The sequence below is a fragment of the Sphaeramia orbicularis genome, chromosome 7 (assembly GCF_902148855.1).
Source record: "Sphaeramia orbicularis chromosome 7, fSphaOr1.1, whole genome shotgun sequence".
Classification (NCBI taxonomy): Eukaryota; Metazoa; Chordata; class Actinopteri; order Kurtiformes; family Apogonidae; genus Sphaeramia; species Sphaeramia orbicularis.
In genome coordinates this window covers 12628319-12651525 of record NC_043963.1, presented here as the reverse complement: position 1 = coordinate 12651525, position 23207 = coordinate 12628319, and the positions used below count along the sequence as shown (strand labels likewise).

Below are 23207 nucleotides of genomic sequence, written 5' to 3'. Positions count from 1 at the left end.
TTTTTAATCTCTACGCTGTTCATCGATCAGTGGAGGTTCGTACCTGAGGGGAGATGCTCCTCGTCCGGACCCAGGTATTCCACACTGCTCACTGTGAGGTTGGGGTTCAGGGGCCCCCCGAACCCCCCCAGCAGGACTGTCCCGTCGGAGCAGCAGCCCTGAGTGGGGGAGCTGGGGTCGTGGCATAGAAGGCCGCTGGATAATGCTACATCTGAGGAGGACAGGAAGTACAGGCAGTGGTTAGGGCTTGTGTTTGGAATAAGAACATTTATGTGACGGTTACACTCATATATGTGAAGTATGTACAGCAGGAAAACCTAAAGTTACAGGTTAACCCATAAAGACCCAGTGGTAGCGTTGTGTCAGTTCCCAAATGAATTTTTTTCTCTATTTAACCTTACTTATAGGACTGATATTTTGCTTTTTTTTTAAATGGAATTATTCATTTTCAAACATTTCCCTGTGGTCTACATAAACTGTAAATGCTCTGTTTGGGTCTGAATTCTTCATTAATTCAACTCCACAGGTCCATCTTCAACCCTATTTCTGAGTAATGACTCCTGAAAGGTTGTTTTGAGCACTGGCCCTTTAAATCCCCCCCCCCCCCCCCCAGGTTGTTGGCCATGCTTCTTTGTCCTGTTTAGCCACTTGCGTTCGTTAATACAACCAACAACTGAACATTTTAAGTAATCGGCTCAAAGTTTAGACATATTTTCAGTATGGACTTCAACCGCTGCTGCTGATAAACAATTATGTCGTACTCTGAGACAGGTTTGTCGGAAGTCTTGACCTTATATGTGCAAATGTCATGATGTAACTAGTTATAGACGCAACAAATCAACAAGAAATTAAAACAGGTTATAGAAATCCACTCGATTTTTTTCCATAAATGAATATACAGATAGCTTTGCAGCACCTGGAGGGTTCAAATTCAAACTGTGTGAACTATTAGGGTCCAAATACACAAATAAATGAACCAAAGACTAATAAAAGTGGGTTTATCTAAATATGACCCCTTTAAGGTCATTTATCATCATTTATTATAATATTATCCTCTGTATTTTTCACTGTAAGTTTCACTGTAAACCATGTGTTTTTCTATATTTAATTTTCTATATTTGATTTAGATATTCATGAAAACTCTAGAGTTACCTAAAAAGTTATTATATCAAAACAGAGAAAACTGAGGAAAAAACTGACTTTTTCAGCAAAATTTATCATTAATTGAACATAAACCCAGTGTGTCCATCCACTGTCATTGATCCAACTCCATGAGTTTTTCTGGTGAATCAATGTTGTAGAAGATGACAGTGTTTCCACGGTAGCTACGGAGCCTCTGAACGTCCAAAGGGGTCATATCTGATGACCATGAAAAGATGACAAACTGTATTTTTCACTAATTATTTACATGTATTGATAGGATTAGTGGATCAACAGGTATTAAACAGTTTAGATCAGTAGATGGTTGGTGTTGATGGTGGATGTTTGGGTCTTTATGGGTTAAATATAGACTTCTATTTTGGCCAGATTTGTGGTGGATGTTTGGGTCTTTATGGGTGAAATATAGACTTTTATTTTGGCCAGATTTGCGGCGGATGTTTGGGTCTTTATGGGTTAAATATAGACTTTTATTTTGGCCAGATTTGTGGTGGATGTTTGGGTCTTTATGGGTGAAATATAGACTTTTATTTTGGCCAGATTTGTGGTGGATGTTTGGGTCTTTATGGGTTAAATATAGACTTTTATTTTGGCCAGATTTGTGGTGGATGTTTGGGTCTTTATGGGTTAAATATAGACTTTTATTTTGGCCAGATTTGTGGTGGATGTTTGGGTCTTTATGGGTTAAATATAGACTTTTATTTTGGCCAGATTTGTGGTGGATGTTTGGGTCTTTATGGGTTAAATATAGACTTTTATTTTGGCCAGATTGGTGGTGGATGTTTGGGTTTTATGGGTTAAATATAGACTTTTATTTTGGCCAGATTTGTGGTGGATGTTTGGGTCTTTATGGGTTAAATACAGACTTTTATTTTGGCCAGATTTGTGGTGGATGTTTGGGTCTTCATGGGTTAAATATAGACTTTTATTTTGGCCAGATTTGTGGCGCATGTTTGGGTCTTTATGGGTTAAATATAGACTTTTATTTGGCCAGATTTGTGGTGGATGTTTGGGTCTTTATGGGTTAAATATAGACTTTTATTTTGGCCAGATTTGTGGTGGATGTTTGGGTCTTTATGGGTTAAATACAGACTTTTATTTTGGCCAGATTTGTGGTGGATGTTTGGGTCTTTATGGGTTAAATATAGACTTTTATTTTGGCCAGATTTGTGGTGGATGTTTGGGTCTTTATGGGTTAAATATAGACTTTTATTTTGGCCAGATTTGTGTTGCATGTTTGGGTCTTTATGGGTTAAATATAGACTTATTTTGGCCAGATTTGTGGTGGATGTTTGGGTCTTTATGGGTTAAATATAGACTTTTATTTTGGCCAGATTTGTGGTGGATGTTTGGGTCTTTATGGGTTAAATATAGACTTTTATTTTGGCCAGATTTGTGGTGGATGTTTGGGTCTTTATGGGTTAAATATAGACTTTATTTTGGCCAGATTTGTGGCGGATGTTTGGGTCTTTATAGGTTAAATGTAGACTTTTATTTTGGTCAGATTTGTGGTGGATGTTTGGGTCTTTATGGGTTAAATATAGACTTTTATTTTGGCCAGATTTGTGGCGGATGTTTGGGTCTTTATGGGTTAAATATAGACTTTTATTTTGGCCAGATTTGTGGTGGATGTTTGGATCATTGTGGGTTAAATATAGACTTTTATTTTGGCCAGATTTGTGGTGGATGTTTGGGTCTTTATGGGTTAAATATAGACTTTTATTTTGGCCAGATTTGTGTTGCATGTTTGGGTCTTTATGGGTTAAATATAGACTTATTTTGGCCAGATTTGTGGTGGATGTTTGGGTCTTTATGGGTTAAATATAGACTTTTATTTTGGCCAGATTTGTGGTGGATGTTTGGGTCTTTATGGGTTAAATATAGACTTTTATTTTGGCCAGATTTGTGGTGGATGTTTGGGTCTTTATGGGTTAAATATAGACTTTTTTTTTGCCAGATTTGTGGTGGATGTTTGGGTCTTTATGGGTTAAATATAGACTTTTATTTTGGCCAGATTTGTGGTGGATGTTTGGGTCTTTATGGGTTAAATATAGACTTTTATTTGGCCAGATTTGTGGTGGATGTTTGGGTCTTTATGGGTTAAATATAGACTTTTATTTTGGCCAGATTTGTGGCGGATGTTTGGGTCTTTATAGGTTAAATGTAGACTTTTATTTTGGCCAGATTTGTGGCGGATGTTTGGGTCTTTATGGGTTAAATGTAGACTTTTATTTTGGCCAGATTTGTGGCGGATGTTTGGGTCTTTATGGGTTAAATACAGACTTTTATTTTGGCCAGATTTGTGGCGGATGTTTGGGTATTTATGGGTTAAATATAGACTTTTATTTTGACCAGATTTGTGGTGGATGTTTGGATCATTGTGGGTTAAATATAGACTTTTATTTTGGCCAGATTTGTGGTGGATGTTTGGGTCTTTATGGGTTAAATATAGACTTTTATTTTGGCCAGATTTGTGTTGCATATTTGGGTCTTTATGGGTTAAATATAGACTTATTTTGGCCAGATTTGTGGTGGATGTTTGGGTCTTTATGGGTTAAATATAGACTTTTATTTTGGCCAGATTTGTGGTGGATGTTTGGGTCTTTATGGGTTAAATATAGACTTTTATTTTGGCCAGATTTGTGGTGGATGTTTGGGTCTTTATGGGTTAATATAGACTTTTATTTTGGCCAGATTTGTGGTGGATGTTTGGGTCTTTATGGGTTAAATATAGACTTTTATTTTGGCCAGATTTGTGGTGGATGTTTGGGTCTTTATGGGTTAAATATAGACTTTTATTTTGGCCAGATTTGTGGTGGATGTTTGGGTATTTATGGGTTAAATATAGACTTTTATTTTGACCAGATTTGTGGTGGATGTTTGGGTCTTTATGGGTTAAATATAGACTTTTATTTTGACCAGATTTGTGGTGGATGTTTGGGTCATTATGGGTTAAATACAGACTTTTATTTTGGCCAGATTTGTGGCGGATGTTTGGGTCTTTATGGGTTAAATATAGACTTTTATTTTGGCCAGATTTGTGGCGGATGTTTGGGTCTTTATAGGTAAATGTAGACTTTTATTTTGGCCAGATTTGTGGCGGATGTTTGGGTCTTTATAGGTTAAATGTAGACTTTTATTTTGGCCAGATTTGTGGCGGATGTTTGGGTCTTTATGGGTTAAATGTAGACTTTTATTTTGGCCAGATTTGTGGCGGATGTTTGGGTCTTTATGGGTTAAATGTAGACTTTTATTTTGGCCAGATTTGTGGCGGATGTTTGGGTCTTTATAGGTTAAATGTAGACTTTTATTTTGGCCAGATGTGTGGCGGATGTTTGGGTCTTTATGGGTTAAATGTAGACTTTTATTTTGGCCAGATTTGTGGCGGATGTTTGGGTCTTTATAGGTTAAATATAGACTTTTATTTTGGCCAGATTTGTGGTGGATGTTTGGGTCTTTATGGGTTAAATGTAGACTTTTATTTTGACCAGATTTGTGGTGGATGTTTGGGTCATTATGGGTTAAATATAGACTTTTATTTTGACCAGATTTGTGGTGGATGTTTGGGTCATTATGGGTTAAATATAGACTTTTATTTTGGCCAGATTTGTGGTGGATGTTTGGGTCTTTATGGGTTAAATATAGACTTTTATTTTGGCCAGATTTGTGGTGGATGTTTGGGTCTTTATGGGTTAAATACAGACTTTTATTTTGGCCAGATTTGTGGTGGATGTTTGGGTCTTTATGGGTTAAATATAGACTTTTATTTTGGCCAGATTTGTGTTGCATGTTTGGGTCTTTATGGGTTAAATATAGACTTATTTTGGCCAGATTTGTGGTGGATGTTTGGGTCTTTATGGGTTAAATATAGACTTTTATTTTGGCCAGATTTGTGGTGGATGTTTGGGTCTTTATGGGTTAAATATAGACTTTTATTTTGGCCAGATTTGTGGCGGATGTTTGGGTATTTATGGGTTAAATATAGACTTTTATTTTGACCAGATTTGTGGTGGATGTTTGGGTCATTATGGGTTAAATATAGACTTTTATTTTGACCAGATTTGTGGTGGATGTTTGGGTCATTATGGGTTAAATATAGACTTTTATTTTGGCCAGATTTGTGGCGGATGTTTGGGTCTTTATGGGTTAAATATAGACTTTTATTTTGGCCAGATTTGTGGCGGATGTTTGGGTCTTTATAGGTTAAATGTAGACTTTTATTTTGGCCAGATTTGTGGCGGATGTTTGGGTCTTTATAGGTTAAATGTAGACTTTTATTTTGGCCAGATTTGTGGCGGATGTTTGGGTCTTTATGGGTTAAATGTAGACTTTTATTTTGGCCAGATTTGTGGCGGATGTTTGGGTCTTTATGGGTTAAATGTAGACTTTTATTTTGGCCAGATTTGTGGCGGATGTTTGGGTCTTTATAGGTTAAATGTAGACTTTTATTTTGGCCAGATGTGTGGCAGATGTTTGGGTCTTTATGGGTTAAATGTAGACTTTTATTTTGACCAGATTTGTGGTGGATGTTTGGGTCATTATGGGTTAAATATAGACTTTTATTTTGGCCAGATTTGTGGTGGATGTTTGGGTCTTTATGGGTTAAATATAGACTTTTATTTTGGCCAGATTTGTGGTGGATGTTTGGGTCTTTATGGGTTAAATATAGACTTTTATTTTGGCCAGATTTGTGGCGGATGTTTGGGTCTTTATAGGTTAAATGTAGACTTTTATTTTGGTCAGATTTGTGGTGGATGTTTGGGTCTTTATGGGTTAAATATAGACTTTTATTTTGGCCAGATTTGTGGCGGATGTTTGGGTCTTTATGGGTTAAATATAGACTTTTATTTTGGCCAGATTTGTGGTGGATGTTGGATCATTGTGGGTTAAATATAGACTTTTATTTTGGCCAGATTTGTGGGTGGATGTTTGGGTCTTTATGGGTAAATATAGACTTTTATTTTGGCCAGATTTGTGTTGCATGTTTGGGTCTTTATGGGTTAAATATAGACTTATTTTGGCCAGATTTGTGGTGGATGTTTGGGTCTTTATGGGTTAAATATAGACTTTTATTTTGGCCAGATTTGTGGCGGATGTTTGGGTCTTTATGGGTTAAATATAGACTTTTATTTGGCCAGATTTGTGGTGGATGTTTGGGTCTTTATGGGTTAAATATAGACTTTTATTTTGGCCAGATTTGTGGCGGATGTTTGGGTCTTTATGGGTTAAATATAGACTTTTATTTTGGCCAGATTTGTGGTGGATGTTTGGGTCTTTATGGGTTAAATATAGACTTTTATTTTGGCCAGATTTGTGGTGGATGTTTGGGTCTTTATGGGTTAAATATAGACTTTTATTTGGCCAGATTTGTGGTGGATGTTTGGGTCTTTATGGGTTAAATATAGACTTTTATTTTGGCCAGATTGTGGCGGATGTTGGGTCTTTATAGGTTAAATGTAGACTTTTATTTTGGCCAGATTTGTGGCGGATGTTTGGGTCTTTATAGGTTAAATGTAGACTTTTATTTTGGCCAGATTTGTGGCGGATGTTTGGGTCTTTATGGGTTAAATGTAGACTTTTATTTTGGCCAGATTTGTGGCGGATGTTTGGGTCTTTATAGGTTAAATGTAGACTTTATTTTGGCCAGATTTGTGGCGGATGTTTGGGTCTTTATGGGTTAAATGTAGACTTTTATTTTGGCCAGATTTGTGGCGGATGTTTGGGTCTTTATGGGTTAAATGTAGACTTTTATTTTGGCCAGATTTGTGGCGGATGTTTGGGTCTTTATGGGTTAAATGTAGACTTTTATTTTGGCCAGATTTGTGGCGGATGTTTGGGTTTTTATGGGTTAAATACAGACTTTTATTTTGGCCAGATTTGTGGCGGATGTTTGGGTATTTATGGGTTAAATATAGACTTTTATTTTGACCAGATTTGTGGCGGATGTTTGGGTCTTTATGGGTTAAATGTAGACTTTTATTTTGGCCAGATTTGTGGCGGATGTTTGGGTCTTTATGGGTTAAATGTAGACTTTTATTTTGGCCAGATTTGTGGCGGATGTTTGGGTCTTTATAGGTTAAATGTAGACTTTTATTTGGCCAGATGTGTGGCAGATGTTTGGGTCTTTATGGGTTAAATGTAGACTTTTATTTTGACCAGATTTGTGGCGGATGTTTGGGTCATTATGGGTTAAATATAGACTTTTATTTTGACCAGATTTGTGGTGGATGTTTGGGGTCATTATGGGGTTAAATATAGACTTTTATTTTGGCCAGATTTGTGGTGGATGTTTGGGTCTTTATGGGTTAAATATAGACTTTTATTTTGGCCAGATTTGTGGTGGATGTTTGGGTCTTATGGGTTAAATATAGACTTTTATTTTGGCCAGATTTGTGTTGCATGTTTGGGTCTTTATGGGTTAAATATAGACTTATTTTGGCCAGATTTGTGGTGGATGTTTGGGTCTTTATGGGTTAAATATAGACTTTTATTTTGGCCAGATTTGTGGTGGATGTTTGGGTCTTTATGGGTTAAATATAGACTTTTATTTTGGCCAGATTTGTGGTGGATGTTTGGGTCTTTATGGGTTAAATATAGACTTTTATTTTGGCCAGATTTGTGGTGGATGTTTGGGTCTTTATGGGTTAAATATAGACTTTTATTTTGGCCAGATTTGTGGTGGATGTTTGGGTCTTTATGGGTTAAATATAGACTTTTATTTTGGCCAGATTTGTGGTGGATGTTTGGGTCTTTATGGGTTAAATATAGACTTTTATTTTGGCCAGATTTGTGGTGGATGTTTGGGTCTTTATGGGTTAAATATAGACTTTTATTTTGGCCAGATTTGTGGCGGATGTTTGGGTCTTTATAGGTTAAATGTAGACTTTATTTTGGCCAGATTTGTGGCGGATGTTTGGGTCTTTATAGGTTAAATGTAGACTTTTATTTTGGCCAGATTTGTGGCGGATGTTTGGGTCTTTATGGGTTAAATGTAGACTTTTATTTTGGCCAGATTTGTGGCGGATGTTTGGGTCTTTATAGGTTAAATGTAGACTTTTATTTTGGCCAGATTTGTGGCGGATGTTTGGGTCTTTATGGGTTAAATGTAGACTTTTATTTTGGCCAGATTTGTGGCGGATGTTTGGGTCTTTATGGGTTAAATGTAGACTTTTATTTTGGCCAGATTTGTGGCGGATGTTTGGGTCTTTATGGGTTAAATGTAGACTTTTATTTTGGCCAGATTTGTGGCGGATGTTTGGGTTTTTATGGGTTAAATACAGACTTTTATTTTGGCCAGATTTGTGGCGGATGTTTGGGTATTTATGGGTTAAATATAGACTTTTATTTTGACCAGATTTGTGGCGGATGTTTGGGTCTTTATGGGTTAAATGTAGACTTTTATTTTGGCCAGATTTGTGGCGGATGTTTGGGTCTTTATGGGTTAAATGTAGACTTTTATTTTGGCCAGATTTGTGGCGGATGTTTGGGTCTTTATAGGTTAAATGTAGACTTTTATTTTGGCCAGATGTGTGGCAGATGTTTGGGTCTTTATGGGTTAAATGTAGACTTTTATTTTGACCAGATTTGTGGCGGATGTTTGGGTCATTATGGGTTAAATATAGACTTTTATTTTGACCAGATTTGTGGTGGATGTTTGGGTCATTATGGGTTAAATATAGACTTTTATTTTGGCCAGATTTGTGGTGGATGTTTGGGTCTTTATGGGTTAAATATAGACTTTTATTTTGGCCAGATTTGTGGTGGATGTTTGGGTCTTTATGGGTTAAATACAGACTTTTATTTTGGCCAGATTTGTGGTGGATGTTTGGGTCTTTATGGGTTAAATATAGACTTTTATTTTGGCCAGATTTGTGTTGCATGTTTGGGTCTTTATGGGTTAAATATAGACTTATTTTGGCCAGATTTGTGGTGGATGTTTGGGTCTTTATGGGTTAAATATAGACTTTTATTTTGGCCAGATTTGTGGTGGATGTTTGGGTCTTTATGGGTTAAATATAGACTTTTATTTTGGCCAGATTTGTGGTGGATGTTTGGGTCTTTATGGGTTAAATATAGACTTTTATTTTGGCCAGATTTGTGGCGGATGTTTGGGTCTTTATAGGTTAAATGTAGACTTTTATTTTGGTCAGATTTGTGGTGGATGTTTGGGTCTTTATGGGTTAAATATAGACTTTTATTTTGGCCAGATTTGTGGCGGATGTTTGGGTCTTTATGGGTTAAATATAGACTTTTATTTTGGCCAGATTTGTGGTGGATGTTTGGATCATTGTGGGTTAAATATAGACTTTTATTTTGGCCAGATTTGTGGTGGATGTTTGGGTCTTTATGGGTTAAATATAGACTTTTATTTTGGCCAGATTTGTGTTGCATGTTTGGGTCTTTATGGGTTAAATATAGACTTATTTCAGCCAGATTTGTGGTGGATGTTTGGGTCTTTATGGGTTAAATATAGACTTTTATTTTGGCCAGATTTGTGGTGGATGTTTGGGTCTTTATGGGTTAAATATAGACTTTTATTTTGGCCAGATTTGTGGTGGATGTTTGGGTCTTTATGGGTTAAATATAGACTTTTATTTTGGCCAGATTTGTGGTGGATGTTTGGGTCTTTATGGGTTAAATATAGACTTTTATTTTGGCCAGATTTGTGGTGGATGTTTGGGTCTTTATGGGTTAAATATAGACTTTTATTTTGGCCAGATTTGTGGTGGATGTTTGGGTCTTTATGGGTTAAATATAGACTTTTATTTTGTCCAGATTTGTGGTGGATGTTTGGGTCTTTATGGGTTAAATATAGACTTTTATTTTGGCCAGATTTGTGGCGGATGTTTGGGTCTTTATAGGTTAAATGTAGACTTTTATTTTGGCCAGATTTGTGGTGGATGTTTGGGTCTTTATAGGTTAAATGTAGACTTTTATTTTGGCCAGATTTGTGGCGGATGTTTGGGTCTTTATGGGTTAAATGTAGACTTTTATTTTGGCCAGATTTGTGGCGGATGTTTGGGTCTTTATAGGTTAAATGTAGACTTTTATTTTGGCCAGATTTGTGGCGGATGTTTGGGTCTTTATGGGTTAAATGTAGACTTTTATTTTGTCCAGATTTGTGGCGGATGTTTGGGTCTTTATAGGTTAAATGTAGACTTTTATTTTTTGCCAGATTTGTGGCGGATGTTTGGGTCTTTATGGGTTAAATGTAGACTTTTATTTTGGCCAGATTTGTGGTGGATGTTTGGGTCATTATGGGTTAAATATAGACTTTTATTTTGACCAGATTTGTGGTGGATGTTTGGGTCATTATGGGTTAAATATAGACTTTTATTTTGACCAGATTTGTGGCGGATGTTTGGGTCTTTATGGGTTAAATGTAGACTTTTATTTTGGCCAGATTTGTGGCGGATGTTTGGGTCTTTATGGGTTAAATGTAGACTTTTATTTTGGCCAGATTTGTGGCGGATGTTTGGGTCTTTATGGGTTAAATACAGACTTTTATTTTGGCCAGATTTGTGGCGGATGTTTGGGTATTTATGGGTTAAATATAGACTTTTATTTTGACCAGATTTGTGGTGGATGTTTGGGTCATTATGGGTTAAATATAGACTTTTATTTTGACCAGATTTGTGGTGGATGTTTGGGTCATTATGGGTTAAATATAGACTTTTATTTTGGCCAGATTTGTGGTGGATGTTTGGGTCTTTATTGGTTAAATATAGACTTTTATTTTGGCCAGATTTGTGGTGGATGTTTGGGTCTTTATGGGTTAAATATAGACTTTTATTTTGGCCAGATTTGTGGTGGATGTTTGGGTCTTTATGGGTTAAATATAGACTTTTATTTTGGCCAGATTTGTGGTGGATGTTTGGGTCTTTATGGGTTAAATATAGACTTTTATTTTGACCAGATTTGTGGTGGATGTTTGGGTCATTATGGGTTAAATATAGACTTTTATTTTGACCAGATTTGTGGTGGATGTTTGGGTCTTTATAGGTTAAATGTAGACTTTTATTTTGGCCAGATTTGTGGTGGATGTTTGGGTCTTTATGGGTTAAATATAGACTTTTATTTTGACCAGATTTGTGATGGATGTTTGGATCTTTCTGGTTTAAGTAAAGCTGTAAAGCTGTAAAACTCTTATCTTCAACAGAGGACAATAATGCACTACTGATCTCATACACATCAATAAAATGCAAATATATAAAACCCTCTCCAGGTGCGTCCTTTAACCCACATCCTTATTTTTTGTCCGATATGTGAATGCATCCGTTTAGCTTTTCCTCTCTTCACGTCACCATACCTGTGGAGCTCTGCTTCAGCTTCTCGTTTCTCTTTTTCCTCCATTTCCAGGGCTTGAAGAGGCGCCCCAGGGTGGCCAGCTTGCTGTTGCGTCTGATGGGTGGAGTGTGGACCCCCGTCACCAGGCAGCCTGTCCTCAGCACCCTCTGCTGGTCCACCACCTCTACTACAACCAGGAAAAGGAGAAAGCAGAGGGGAGAGAGAGGGGGGGGGGATGACACCAGAGGGGTGGGTGGGGGTAAAATAGGGGTGAGGAAAGAGTGGGAGGAGGTGTGGAAGAGGGCAAAGAGTAGGAAGTGATGCAGAGAGGAGGAAAAATGGAAGCATAGAAATGTAGGTGAAGGAGGGAAGAGAGAGACCAGAGCACAATTAGTCCGTTCACCTCACTGAATAAACCATGATGGACTCCAAGTGCTGGGAACAGATTGAATTAGAAAGACTAATTTGATCAAACCACACTCCCTCACGGCTGTTTCTCTCTCTCTCTCTCTCTCTCTCTCTCTCTCTCTCTCTCTCTCTGTGAATCCTTCTCCCTTGCAGCCATACGTCACATATCAAAATAAACCCATCTAAGCGTCCAGATTTGGTGGAGGGAATGTAACAGCACGAAGCCACAATGAGCCTCAGAAGACGACAAGAAACACATTTCCCCAGAGAACAACAGGTGTGTCAGACAACAGCCAAACAGGGCCTCACTGGGGTTTTATTCCTGTTCATTTAGGGTTGTTTTTTTTTTTTTTTACTGTTAAAACACCAACAGGACTGGGAATATATCGCTGTTTGAAACCGGTGCAAATATCCCTGCAATATTTTCCATCATGTAAGACGTATCTTATGTTAAATGGAAGTTGAATGTGTGACTTTAACTAGTTCTAAAATGTCGGATGGACATCATACATCATGAACCAAAACGGAGAAGAAAAAAACACAATGTTACAAGATGTTTTGCTTGAAGAATCTTTTATTTTTGCAGATGTATCCTTATTTGTACTGAACAGTCAGTGTCAGGTTTGATTTGTGTGTGTGTGTGTGTGTGTGTGTGTGTGTGTGTGGTTTTGATGAACTCACACCTGTCTGTGCTGAACTTAGAGAAAAGGTCAGATGCTACCTAAAAGATCTAATTTTATAGCTTTGGAAAGTAGTTGTGGTAAAAAGAGTCAAGCTGAAAAACCAGATTTTGAATTAAGGGGATTTTTGTGGTCAAGAAATGCTAGCCTAATAGTGCAGGTGTTAAGCAAGAGCTGTGCACCTGCAAAAGCATGTGCTTTTCTTAGAATTGACTTATGGAGTGACTGACATGTTCTGCCCAGTAACGACCATTAACCAATAATAAGCGCACGACGAATGATGTCATTGAATAATGGGAGTCTCCAAGAGTCACTAAAGACTATAAAAAGTAATAGAGGAAACTCTTTTTCTGGCAGGCTTTTTCTTTTTCTCTCTGTGATGAAATGTGTGTTTGATGCTAGATTCTTTTTGTAACTTTTTTTTTTTTTTTTTTAATTTTTGGCCTGAAGCAATAAATCAAGCTATTGTTTTAACTTTTTAAAACCTCAAACCTTCTTTTTTGATGACTTCTTCCATTTCTCCTGGTTTGGTCCATCCATCCAAAACATAACTGGTGAGTTAATTTAAATTACACAACCCCCCTCTGGTAAGCAGCCTAAATGGAGTAGTCCACAGCCACTTTTGGTCTAAAAATCTCTAGAACACGCAGCCTTTTGTCCAGATAACCGGAGATTTTTGGTACCAAGGTGGTTTAAAATTTAAAGAAACTGGGGCAGTGGTTCATTAACTGAAATAAATTGTGGTTTTTGAGGTTTACTGCTTGCTGCATGTTTACAATCAACTTGACAAAAAGTGTAAAACATGTCGTAATTTTCTGTCATTTCGTATAATTATTTTGGGTGTTCAAGGTTCAAGGTTCACTTTATTGTCATTACATGTGGTAGATACATGAAACGAAATCAGCACTCATGACCAGCAATGTAAAATCCTATAAAAATGAATCCTATATTAAAATAACAGCAAAACCTGATAAAAACAGTATCTATTTTATACCCATTCGTTCTCTTTTCTGCTGACATGTTGATACAGTGCGGTTTAATCTTTATTTACTGTAAAATCTGAAACTGGGGTGAATTAATATAGTAAATAAATACGTTCAGATTCTGTAATCTGAAAATTATCGGTGTTATTTATGGAGGAGAGTCTGATAATTACTCTGTCATGATCAAATAAACCTTCAAAAAATACTTTCAAGGCTATAGTTAGTGGTTATTCACACTGTACATCATAAAATCCTATAAAAATGAATCCTATATTAAAATAACAACAGTAAAACTTGATAATAACAGTATGTATTTGTACCCATTCATTCTTTTTTTTTCTGCTGACATGTTAATACTGTGCAGTTTAATCTTTATTTACTGTAAAATCTGAAACTGGGGTGAATTAATATAGTAAATAAATACGTTCAGATTCTGTAATATGAGAATTATCGGTGTTATTTATGGAGGAGAGTCTGATAATTACTCTGTCATGATCAAATAAACCTTCAAAAAATACTTTCAAGGCTATAGTTAGTGGTTATTCACACTGTACATCATAAAATCCTATAAAAATGAATCCTATATTAAAATAACAACAGTAAAACTTGATAATAACAGTATGTATTTGTACCCATTCATTCTTTTTTTTTCTGCTGACATGTTAATACTGTGCAGTTTAATCTTTATTTACTGTAAAATCTGAAACTGGGGTGAATTAATATAGTAAATAAATACGTTCAGATTCTGTAATATGAGAATTATCGGTGTTATTTATGGAGGAGAGTCTGATAATTACTCTGTCATGATCAAATAAACCTTCAAAAAATACTTTCAAGGCTATAGTTAGTGGTTATTCACACTGTACATCATAAAATCCTATAAAAATGAATCCTATATTAAAATAACAACAGTAAAACTTGATAATAACAGTATGTATTTGTACCCATTCATTCTTTTTTTTTCTGCTGACATGTTAATACTGTGCAGTTTAATCTATATTTACTGTAAAATCTGAAACGGGTGAATTAATATAGTAAATAAATACGTTCAGATTCAGTAATCTGAGAATTATCGGTGTTATTTATGGAGAAGAGTCTGATAATTACTCTGTCATGATCAAATAAACCTTTAATAAACACTTTCAAGGCTACAGTTAGAGGTTATTCACACTGTACAGCGGGGGTTTGGAATGAAAACTGAAACCACAGAAGCACAGTGGTCGTAAAAGATTCTGTTTTTACTGACTGACTGAAATACAAGTTTCCGAAGGTAAGGGAAAGGAAAAGGAGGTGCATAACAGTGGGAGACATAGAGGGATTAGTAAAGTGTCTTAAGTGTCACTTTCACTTTGGTGTGACTTTGGTGTATGGTGTGACCCCCCCCCCCCCACCACCACCACCACCACCACCACCACCACCTCCCCGTCGCTGCTTCCGTCATTGGCATGTGCCCCCTTAACATTCCTTATTGGCACCTCATATATGACCATCTGGAACTGGACCCAGCGTCATCTGTTATTATTATTGGTGCATACTGCATATGTTAAATTTTCTGTGCAGAGACGGAAATATAAAAGACATTTAAGGCAAACAAAACCATTTGTATGCTTCTATTCCCTCACCTATTGAGAAACAATGAGAGAATTGATAAGGAATTGGATCGATAAGCAAAATCGGAATTGTTAAATTCTTATCAATTCCCATCCCTGCTTACATTGTATTTTTTGTGTGTGTTTCAAGGTTATTATCGTTAACGAAAACTAACGAAATGATGAAAACTAGAATTGTAAACATTTTTGTTAACTGAAATAAATAAAAACTACAGGGTGTCCCATAAGTCTCCATACATAGGAAAAATAAATGTTTCTTGACATAAACCATTTTTATTTATATAATATGCTCTGTATGACTGCCATTTTGTCGGGAACACATTTCAATGCATGAAGAACTATAAAGAAGAAATATAAAGAAATACATCTTAGAACCATATGTATTATGTCTCCTATGTATAGAGACTTATGGGACACCCTGTATAATTAAAAGAAAAAAAAAAAACGTAACTAACTGAAACTGTATTGTGTGTTTACAAAACTAACTAAAACGTATAAAAAATTCTGGATAAAATTCCCTTCGTTTTCGTCTTTGTCAATGTCGGATTGATAGGAAACCGATTTATTTCCCTCAAGCAATTTTAGCTGCTGACACCATATGATATTTAACGGTTCGTCACATCTCGTCACTTGTGGTTTACAGTCATCTTCTGGTCCCCACTCTACCTGGAAACATGGAGACTAAAGTTGGAAGAAAACAGCAGAGTCCTGTCTGGGATTTATTTGAATTTGACGGAGAAAAAGATAAAAGATATAAAGAAACTAAAATTAAATTAAAACTAAACATTTAGAAAATAACGAAAACTAATAAAAACTAGCAAACCTGCTCTAAAAACGAATTAAAACTAACTGAATTAGAGAAAAAAAAAGTCTAACTAAATAAAACTAAACTATAATGAAAAATCCAAAACTACTATAACCTTAGTGTGTTTATCTTAATTCGTCACATGATCTACTTTTCAGAAGAATTGAAAAGATTGTGCCAATAAAAAAACGTGACCTGGTTATTAGTATAATAAGCCAACAGTATTTTACACCGTTGCACTGTTGTTGTGATGCACTAACACACAGGTGTCAAACATGTGGCCTGGGGGCCAAAACTGGCCCGCCAAAGGGTCCAATCAGGCCCCTGGGATGAATTTGTGAAATGCAAAAATTACATTGAAGATATTGACAATTCGGATGTTAAAATAATTTTAGGTCAAATGAATCTAAAGTGGGCCAGACCAGTAAAATACTATCATAAGAACCTATAAATCAGGGGTTTCAAACACATTTTAGTTCAGGGGTCACATTAAGCCAAATTTGATCTGCATTGGGCCGAACCAGTGAAAAAAACAACAACATAATAACATAAATAATGTCAACTCCAAACTTTCCTAGATGTTTTAGAGCAAAAAAAGTTAAATTATGCAATGAAAATGTTTATATTTACCAACTATCCTTTAAAACAATGTGAATAACATGAACAAATGGAAATTTCTTAAGAAAACTTAAGTGCAATTTTAACAATATTCTGTCTCAGTTTATCATTTACACATGTAAATTACAAAGTACAGATCACAGTGGATCTACAAATACACAAAACATCTAATAACAGGCAGAATATTGTTAAAATTACACTTCAGACATTTCAAAATGGTCATATTTATTGAGGTTTTTTTTGTGTTTTTGTGAAAAGTTAGCTTGTTTTAGTGTAAATACAGTAAAATGACATGAAATGTTTATATTTACAAAGGGAAAAATTTTAAATTGGGAGTATTTATAGATTATTATGATAGTATTTGACTGATCTGACCCACTGGAGATTGAATTGGTCTTCTTGTGGAACCTGAACTAAAATGATTAATTTCTGCATTTCACAAATTCTTCCCAGGGGCCAGACTGGACCCTTTGGAGGGCCGGATTAAGTAATGAAAGTGATGAAAACCTCAAATTTTCCTCTTTGTTTTAGTGTAAAAAAAGTCAAATTACTCAAAAATGTTTACATTTATAGACTAGCCTTTTAGATACAATGTGAACCTGAAATGTCTTAAGAGAAGTATGTGGAATTGTACCAATATTCTGCCCATTACTAAATGTTTGGTGTGTTTGTAGATCCATTGTGATCTCTAAGTTGTGATGCACATGTATAAATGATAAACTAAGGCGTAATATTGTTAAAATTGCACTTACTTTACCTCACAATTTTCAGGTTGTTCATATTTGTTCATGTTATGTTCAAGTACGGTTTGTAGATGTAAACATTTTCATAACAGAATTTTACTCTTTTCACTCAGAAACATAGAGAAAACTTTGGAGTTGACATTATTTATAAGTTCTTATCCTATTATTTATATTATTTTACTGGTCCGGCCCACTTTAGATCATATTAGTCTGTATGTGGCCCCTGAACTAAAATGCTCTAACACATGGGCTTGTAACATTAATGCCATAACCATGTGTCGTACAGTGTTTATTTCAGTCTGTTTTCTACCGTCTACACTAGAGATGAGATTTAGTTTGCATTGACCTATAGATTTTATGTCGTTTTTCTGCGTCTGAAGAAATAATGACAAAGAATTACCCTAAATCCATCATCTGTAGGTTTAACTGACCTCTGATGTGCAGTCAGTCTGACTTATACAGAGGCTTTAGAGGTATGTTCAAGTGTGAAAACCCTTTTGGATCTTTTTTTTTTTTTTTTAAACTCCAGTGGATAAACTAGTGCAACACAATCTAGGTTATTAATGGAAACACTGCACCTGCTTCTGCACAAACTAGACACTCACCTAGTCTTTATTTCACCTACATATTGCCCATACTGTAATAATGTTGGTCTAAAATGACTCAAAAACAAGCTGTAATTAAAAAATAAAGTTGTCCTCCGAAGAGGGGTGGTGGCGGCAGGTTTAACCCTTTCATGAATGAATTATGAGAACCTTAGTCAAGATTTTTTTCTTTTTCTGATGTGTTTTTATACCTCCTTAGACATTAAAAAAAAAAAAAAAAAAAAAAAATGCGATCGAGTTTTTTTTTTTTTTTTTCATGGAGTTACAAAAATGTCCATGCATTTAATTTTTTAAGTAAAGAAATATGTATTTAAACCCAATATCAGAAAGTAAAATGAAAACAATGAAATAACAACATTTTTAAGGCTGCTAATTTGATGTTTTCTCACATTTTAACATACTCTAATGCTAGTTATTACCTCATATAATATGCAAAAAAAAAAAAAAAACAGCTCTTTTTGTCTAACAAATAACAAGTGATTTACACTTAAAAATGTTACTGCAGATCAGGTTTATCAAGAACAGCAAAGTTATAGTAATGGTATGAATTGCAGTGTATTATGGGATGTTGCATAAGTGTCCACTGTGTTGGCTCATATGGAACTAAAACAACAAAACCCATGAATATACAAGAGAACAGCTGGAGAAGAACTGTCCACTGGAGTGACCACAATGCATGAAAGGGTTAAGAAAAAATAAATGAGTGAGTGAGTGAGTGAGTAAATAAGTAGCTAAGTAAGTAAGTAAGTAAATAAATAAGTAAATAAATAAATAAGTAAATAAGTAGCTAAGTAAGTAAATAAGTAAGTAAATAAGTAGCTAAGTACATAAATAAGTAAATAAATAAGTAAGTAAATAAGTAACTAAATAAGAAAATAAGTAGCTAAGTAAATAAGTAAGTAACTAAGTAAATAAGTAAGTAAATAAGTACATAAATAAAAAAAGACTCAGAAATACAGAGTTTCTAGTTATTAGCCTCTGGAACCGTCTCGTCTGCTTATACCAGAAGACAGACTCTTCTTTACTTGGGATAAAGCTCATAAATACCCTTGGTCGAAGGAGGTTTTTGAAATATTCTGTACAGCAAACGTACAGTACTTTTTTATGAATAATTTACAGGATAGAATAAGTGAGCTCAGACAGACACGGTTTGATTCTTATAAAGAGAAGTGGAAATGGCAGGTGTTAAATAAGCCGAAACTAAGAACTTATATTCACTATAAATATGATTTCTCCACATAGCCCTTTGGTAAATATAATCTAAAAAGACCCAGAAGTGTGTGTGTGTGTGTGTGTGTGTGTGTGTGTGTGGGGGGGGGGTGTTACTATCTCTGCAGGTGGAGGAGGGGCGTTAGAAAGGCATCCCAAAAGAGGACTGGTTCTGTGTTTTGTGATATTTCGCTCTTTTTTAAATGGAATTATGCATTTAAAAACATTTCCCTGTGGTCCACATAAACTGTAAATGTAGAAGTAATAATTTATTCATCCATTTAACAAAACATGATACATACTGTACATACAGTTTGGATTTCTATATTAACCCTTTCATGCATAGTAGTCACTCCAGTGGACATCTATTCTCCAGCTGTTCTCTTATATATTCATGGATTTTGTTGTTTTAGTTCCATATCAGTCAACACAGAGATGCTTAGGCACCATCCCATATACTGCAATTCATTGTTCTTGATAAACCTGGCCTCCAGTAACTTGTTTGAGTGTAAATCAGTTGCTTGTTATTGTTATTAGACTGTAATTAACAGTTTTTTTGTTTTGTTTTGTTTTTTACAATAAGTTGGGTTTTTTTTTGTATATTATCTCCATGAAGTGAGTAGTGACTAGTATTAGAGTATGTTAAAATGTGAAAAAATGTCAGATTAGCTGCATTAAAAAAAATGTATTTCATAGTTTTCACACAGTATATCAGTAAATATATTTCTTTGCTTCAAAAATTAAATGCATGGTGTCCAGTTGAGTGGACATTTTTGCAACTCAAATAGGTTTGTAAAAAAAAAAAAAAATTCAATTGCATTGTTTTGTTTAATGCCTAGAGGAATTAAAATACTCAGGGAAAAAAAATCAGGATTAAGGCTCTCATAATTCATGCATGAAAGGGTTAAACATGGGCGTAAAGGCGTAGGCTGAAGCAACGCAAATAACCCGAATAAATACGAACAAACGGAAATGTTTAAAGAAAAGTAAATGTAATTTTACTAATATTCTGCCTGTTATTAAATGTTTTGTGTGATTCTAATGCACATATGTAACTGATAAACTGATAAACCGAGGCAGAATATTGTTAAATTGCACTTGTTTTTGATGAAATTCTTTTTGAAATTCTTTGAAATTCTTTTTTTCTTTATTCAGTCGTCACATAATAACCAGTGTCAACAACAGCACTTCAAACATTACAAACATTACCACCAGGTTAATGACTGAAAAGGCACAGGCAGAAGCAAAATGCTAATATTAATGCCTGTCCTACAGAACAAATTCAACTACCCAGCATCCAATATAGGAAAAAGAAAAAAAAAAACAAAAAAAAACAATGTATCCAAGCAAACAAACAAGCAAAACATAAAAAGGTGAAAATAAACTAGAGAAATAGAAAACGTAACCACCAAATTAATGGTAATTTAATGTAGACTCAAAAATAAATAATTTACCTATTAGTTGTTAGAGCTTAACAATTGTATCCTTCAAAAATTGCCTTACATACCATGTTTTTAAATATCAAAAATGGGTTACACATTCTTAACCCTTTCATGCACGAATTATGAGAACCTTAGTCAAGATTTTTTTCTTCAGTGTTTAGCCATGAAAAAAACAATGCAATTGAGTTTTTTTTTTCTATGGAGTTACAAAAACATCCATGCATTTAATTTTTGAAGTAAAGAAACGTGTTTAAAACCCAGTATCAGAGAGTGATATGAAAACAATGAAATAAAAACATTTTTAATGCTGCTAATCTGATGTCTTCTCACATTTTAACATATTCTAATGCTAGTAATTACTCACTTCATGGAGATAATATGCAAAAAAAACCTTCTTGTCTAACAAATAATAATTGATTTACACTTAAACATGTTAGTGCAGATCAGGTTTATCAAGAACAGCAAAGTTACAGTAATGGTCTGAATTACAGTGTATGGGATGGTGCATAAGTGTCCACTGTGTTGGCTGATATAATATACAAGAGAACAGCTGGACAAGAACTGTCCACTGGAGTGACCATGCTGGAGTGGCATAAAAGGGTTAAATCCATGCTGGCCTCATTCCATAGTTGAACTCCAAAAACACATATACATCTTCTTTTAGTCTCTTTTTTAGCTTTTTGTACAACAAATTTACAAACATCTCGCAAATCATATTTAGACTCATGTGTTGAGAAGAACCTTTGTACACAGACGGGGAGTCACTTTAACCCTTTCATGCACAGTGGTCACTCCAGTGGACAGTTCTTCTCCAGCTGTTCTCTTGTATATTCATGGGTTTTGTTGTTTTAGTTCCATATCAGACAACACAGTGGATGTTTATGCACCATCTATACACTACAATTCATATCATTACTGCAACTGTGCTGTTCTTGATAAACCCAATCTGCGGTAATATGTTTTAGTGTAAATCAATTGCTAATTGTTATTAAACTGTAATTAACAGGTTTCTTAACCCTGTAAAGCCTGAACCATCAAATCACTGACAGAAAATTCCAGTTCTTTCAAACTGGAGCCTTTATTGGTCCATCTGAACAACCAAAAACCATTTATTTCAAATATTAATTTCCATGTATGAGTTTCAATTTTTTTTAATCATATTTGAGCCATCAGGTCTCAATTCTCAAATATTATTATTTTTGAACAAACAAAATATAACACAAATATGTCTAACAAATTGGTAATTCCTTTTCAAAATTGGCAAAGTTCTTCCTCCTTCCTCATTAATGTCACTGGAAAGGCCTCTGGTGAATGAACTCCTCCCCCTGGTGGATTATCTGTGTATTGCATGTATCTAATTGGATACATCAGGTTTTTCAAGAAAGAAAAAAAAAATCACACTGATCATGTAGAGGGCTTCAACACTCATGGATCAAATATGATATGTTTGGTGTCATGCAGTTAAACAAAAAGACTTTTTTTTTTTGGGCATTTTATTTCAATGAAGTGAGTAATAACTAGTATTAGAGTATGTTAAAATGTGAGAAAACATCAGATTAGCTGCATTAAAACTGTTTTTATTCCATAGTTTTCACACATACAGGGTGGGGAAGCAACATTTACAATGAACATTTAGTTGTTTTTTCTCAGCAGGCACTACATCAATTGTTTTGAAACCAAACATATATTGATGTCATAATCATACCTAACACTATTATCCATACCTTTTCAGAAACTTTTGCCCATATGAGTAATCAGGAAAGCAAACGTCAAAGAGTGTGTGATTTGCTGAATGCACTCGTCACACCAAAGGAGATTTCAAAAATAGTTGGAGTGTCCATAAAGACTGTTTATAATGGAAAGAAGAGAATGACTATGAGCAAAACTATTACGAGAAAGTCTGGAAGATACTATTAAAGAAGAATGGGAGAAGTTGTCACCCGAATATTTGAGGAACACTTGCGCAAGTTTCAGGAAGCGTGTGAAGGCAGTTATTGAGAAAGAAGGAGGACACATAGAATAAAAACATTTTCTATTATGTCAATTTTCTTGTGGCAAATAAATTCTCATGACTTTCAATAAACTAATTGGTCATACACTGTCTTTCAATCCCTGCCTCAAAATATTGTACGTTTTGCTTCCCCACCCTGTATTGCATTTTAAATACATGTTTCTTTACTTCAAAAATTAAACACATGGTGTCCAGCTGAATGGACATTTTTGTAACTCCATGAAAAATAGGTTCATTAAAAAAAATCAATTGCATTGTTTTTTTCAGGCCTTAAGAGGAATAAAAACACTCAGGAAACAAATCTTGACTAAGGTTCTCATAATTCATGCATGAAAGGGTTAATTTGGCTTTACACATTATTTGCATTATTTTATAGTAAACCAAATCATTAAATTTCATAATATGGGATTTCATAAACAATTCATTAGTATGTTCATAGTAACCGGCCTTATTAATAATACGTATGGCTCGTTTTTGTAGGAGGACTATAGTATTTACAGTTGTTTTATATGTCGAGCCCCACAATCCCACATGATATGACATATAAGGGAGTATAAATGAACAGTAAATTATATGGAGTGCCTTGTGGTTGAGTATATTTCTGGACTTATACAAGATTGTCATTGATTTTGCAATTTTTCTAAAGAC

The 23207-nt window shown here is 35.0% G+C and overlaps 1 protein-coding gene across 1 annotated transcript in view; it reads right to left on the bottom strand.

Moving 5' to 3' along the window:
- Nucleotides 1–23207, bottom strand: part of phactr3a (phosphatase and actin regulator 3a) — a 167900-nt gene that overhangs the window by 71117 nt on the left and 73576 nt on the right. The window contains exons 2-3 of the mRNA XM_030139130.1: nt 11468–11632; nt 44–211 (exon numbers count right to left, since the gene is read on the bottom strand). Coding sequence (XP_029994990.1) covers nt 44–211; nt 11468–11632 — 333 coding nt within the window. The remainder of the gene's footprint in view (nt 1–43; nt 212–11467; nt 11633–23207) is intronic.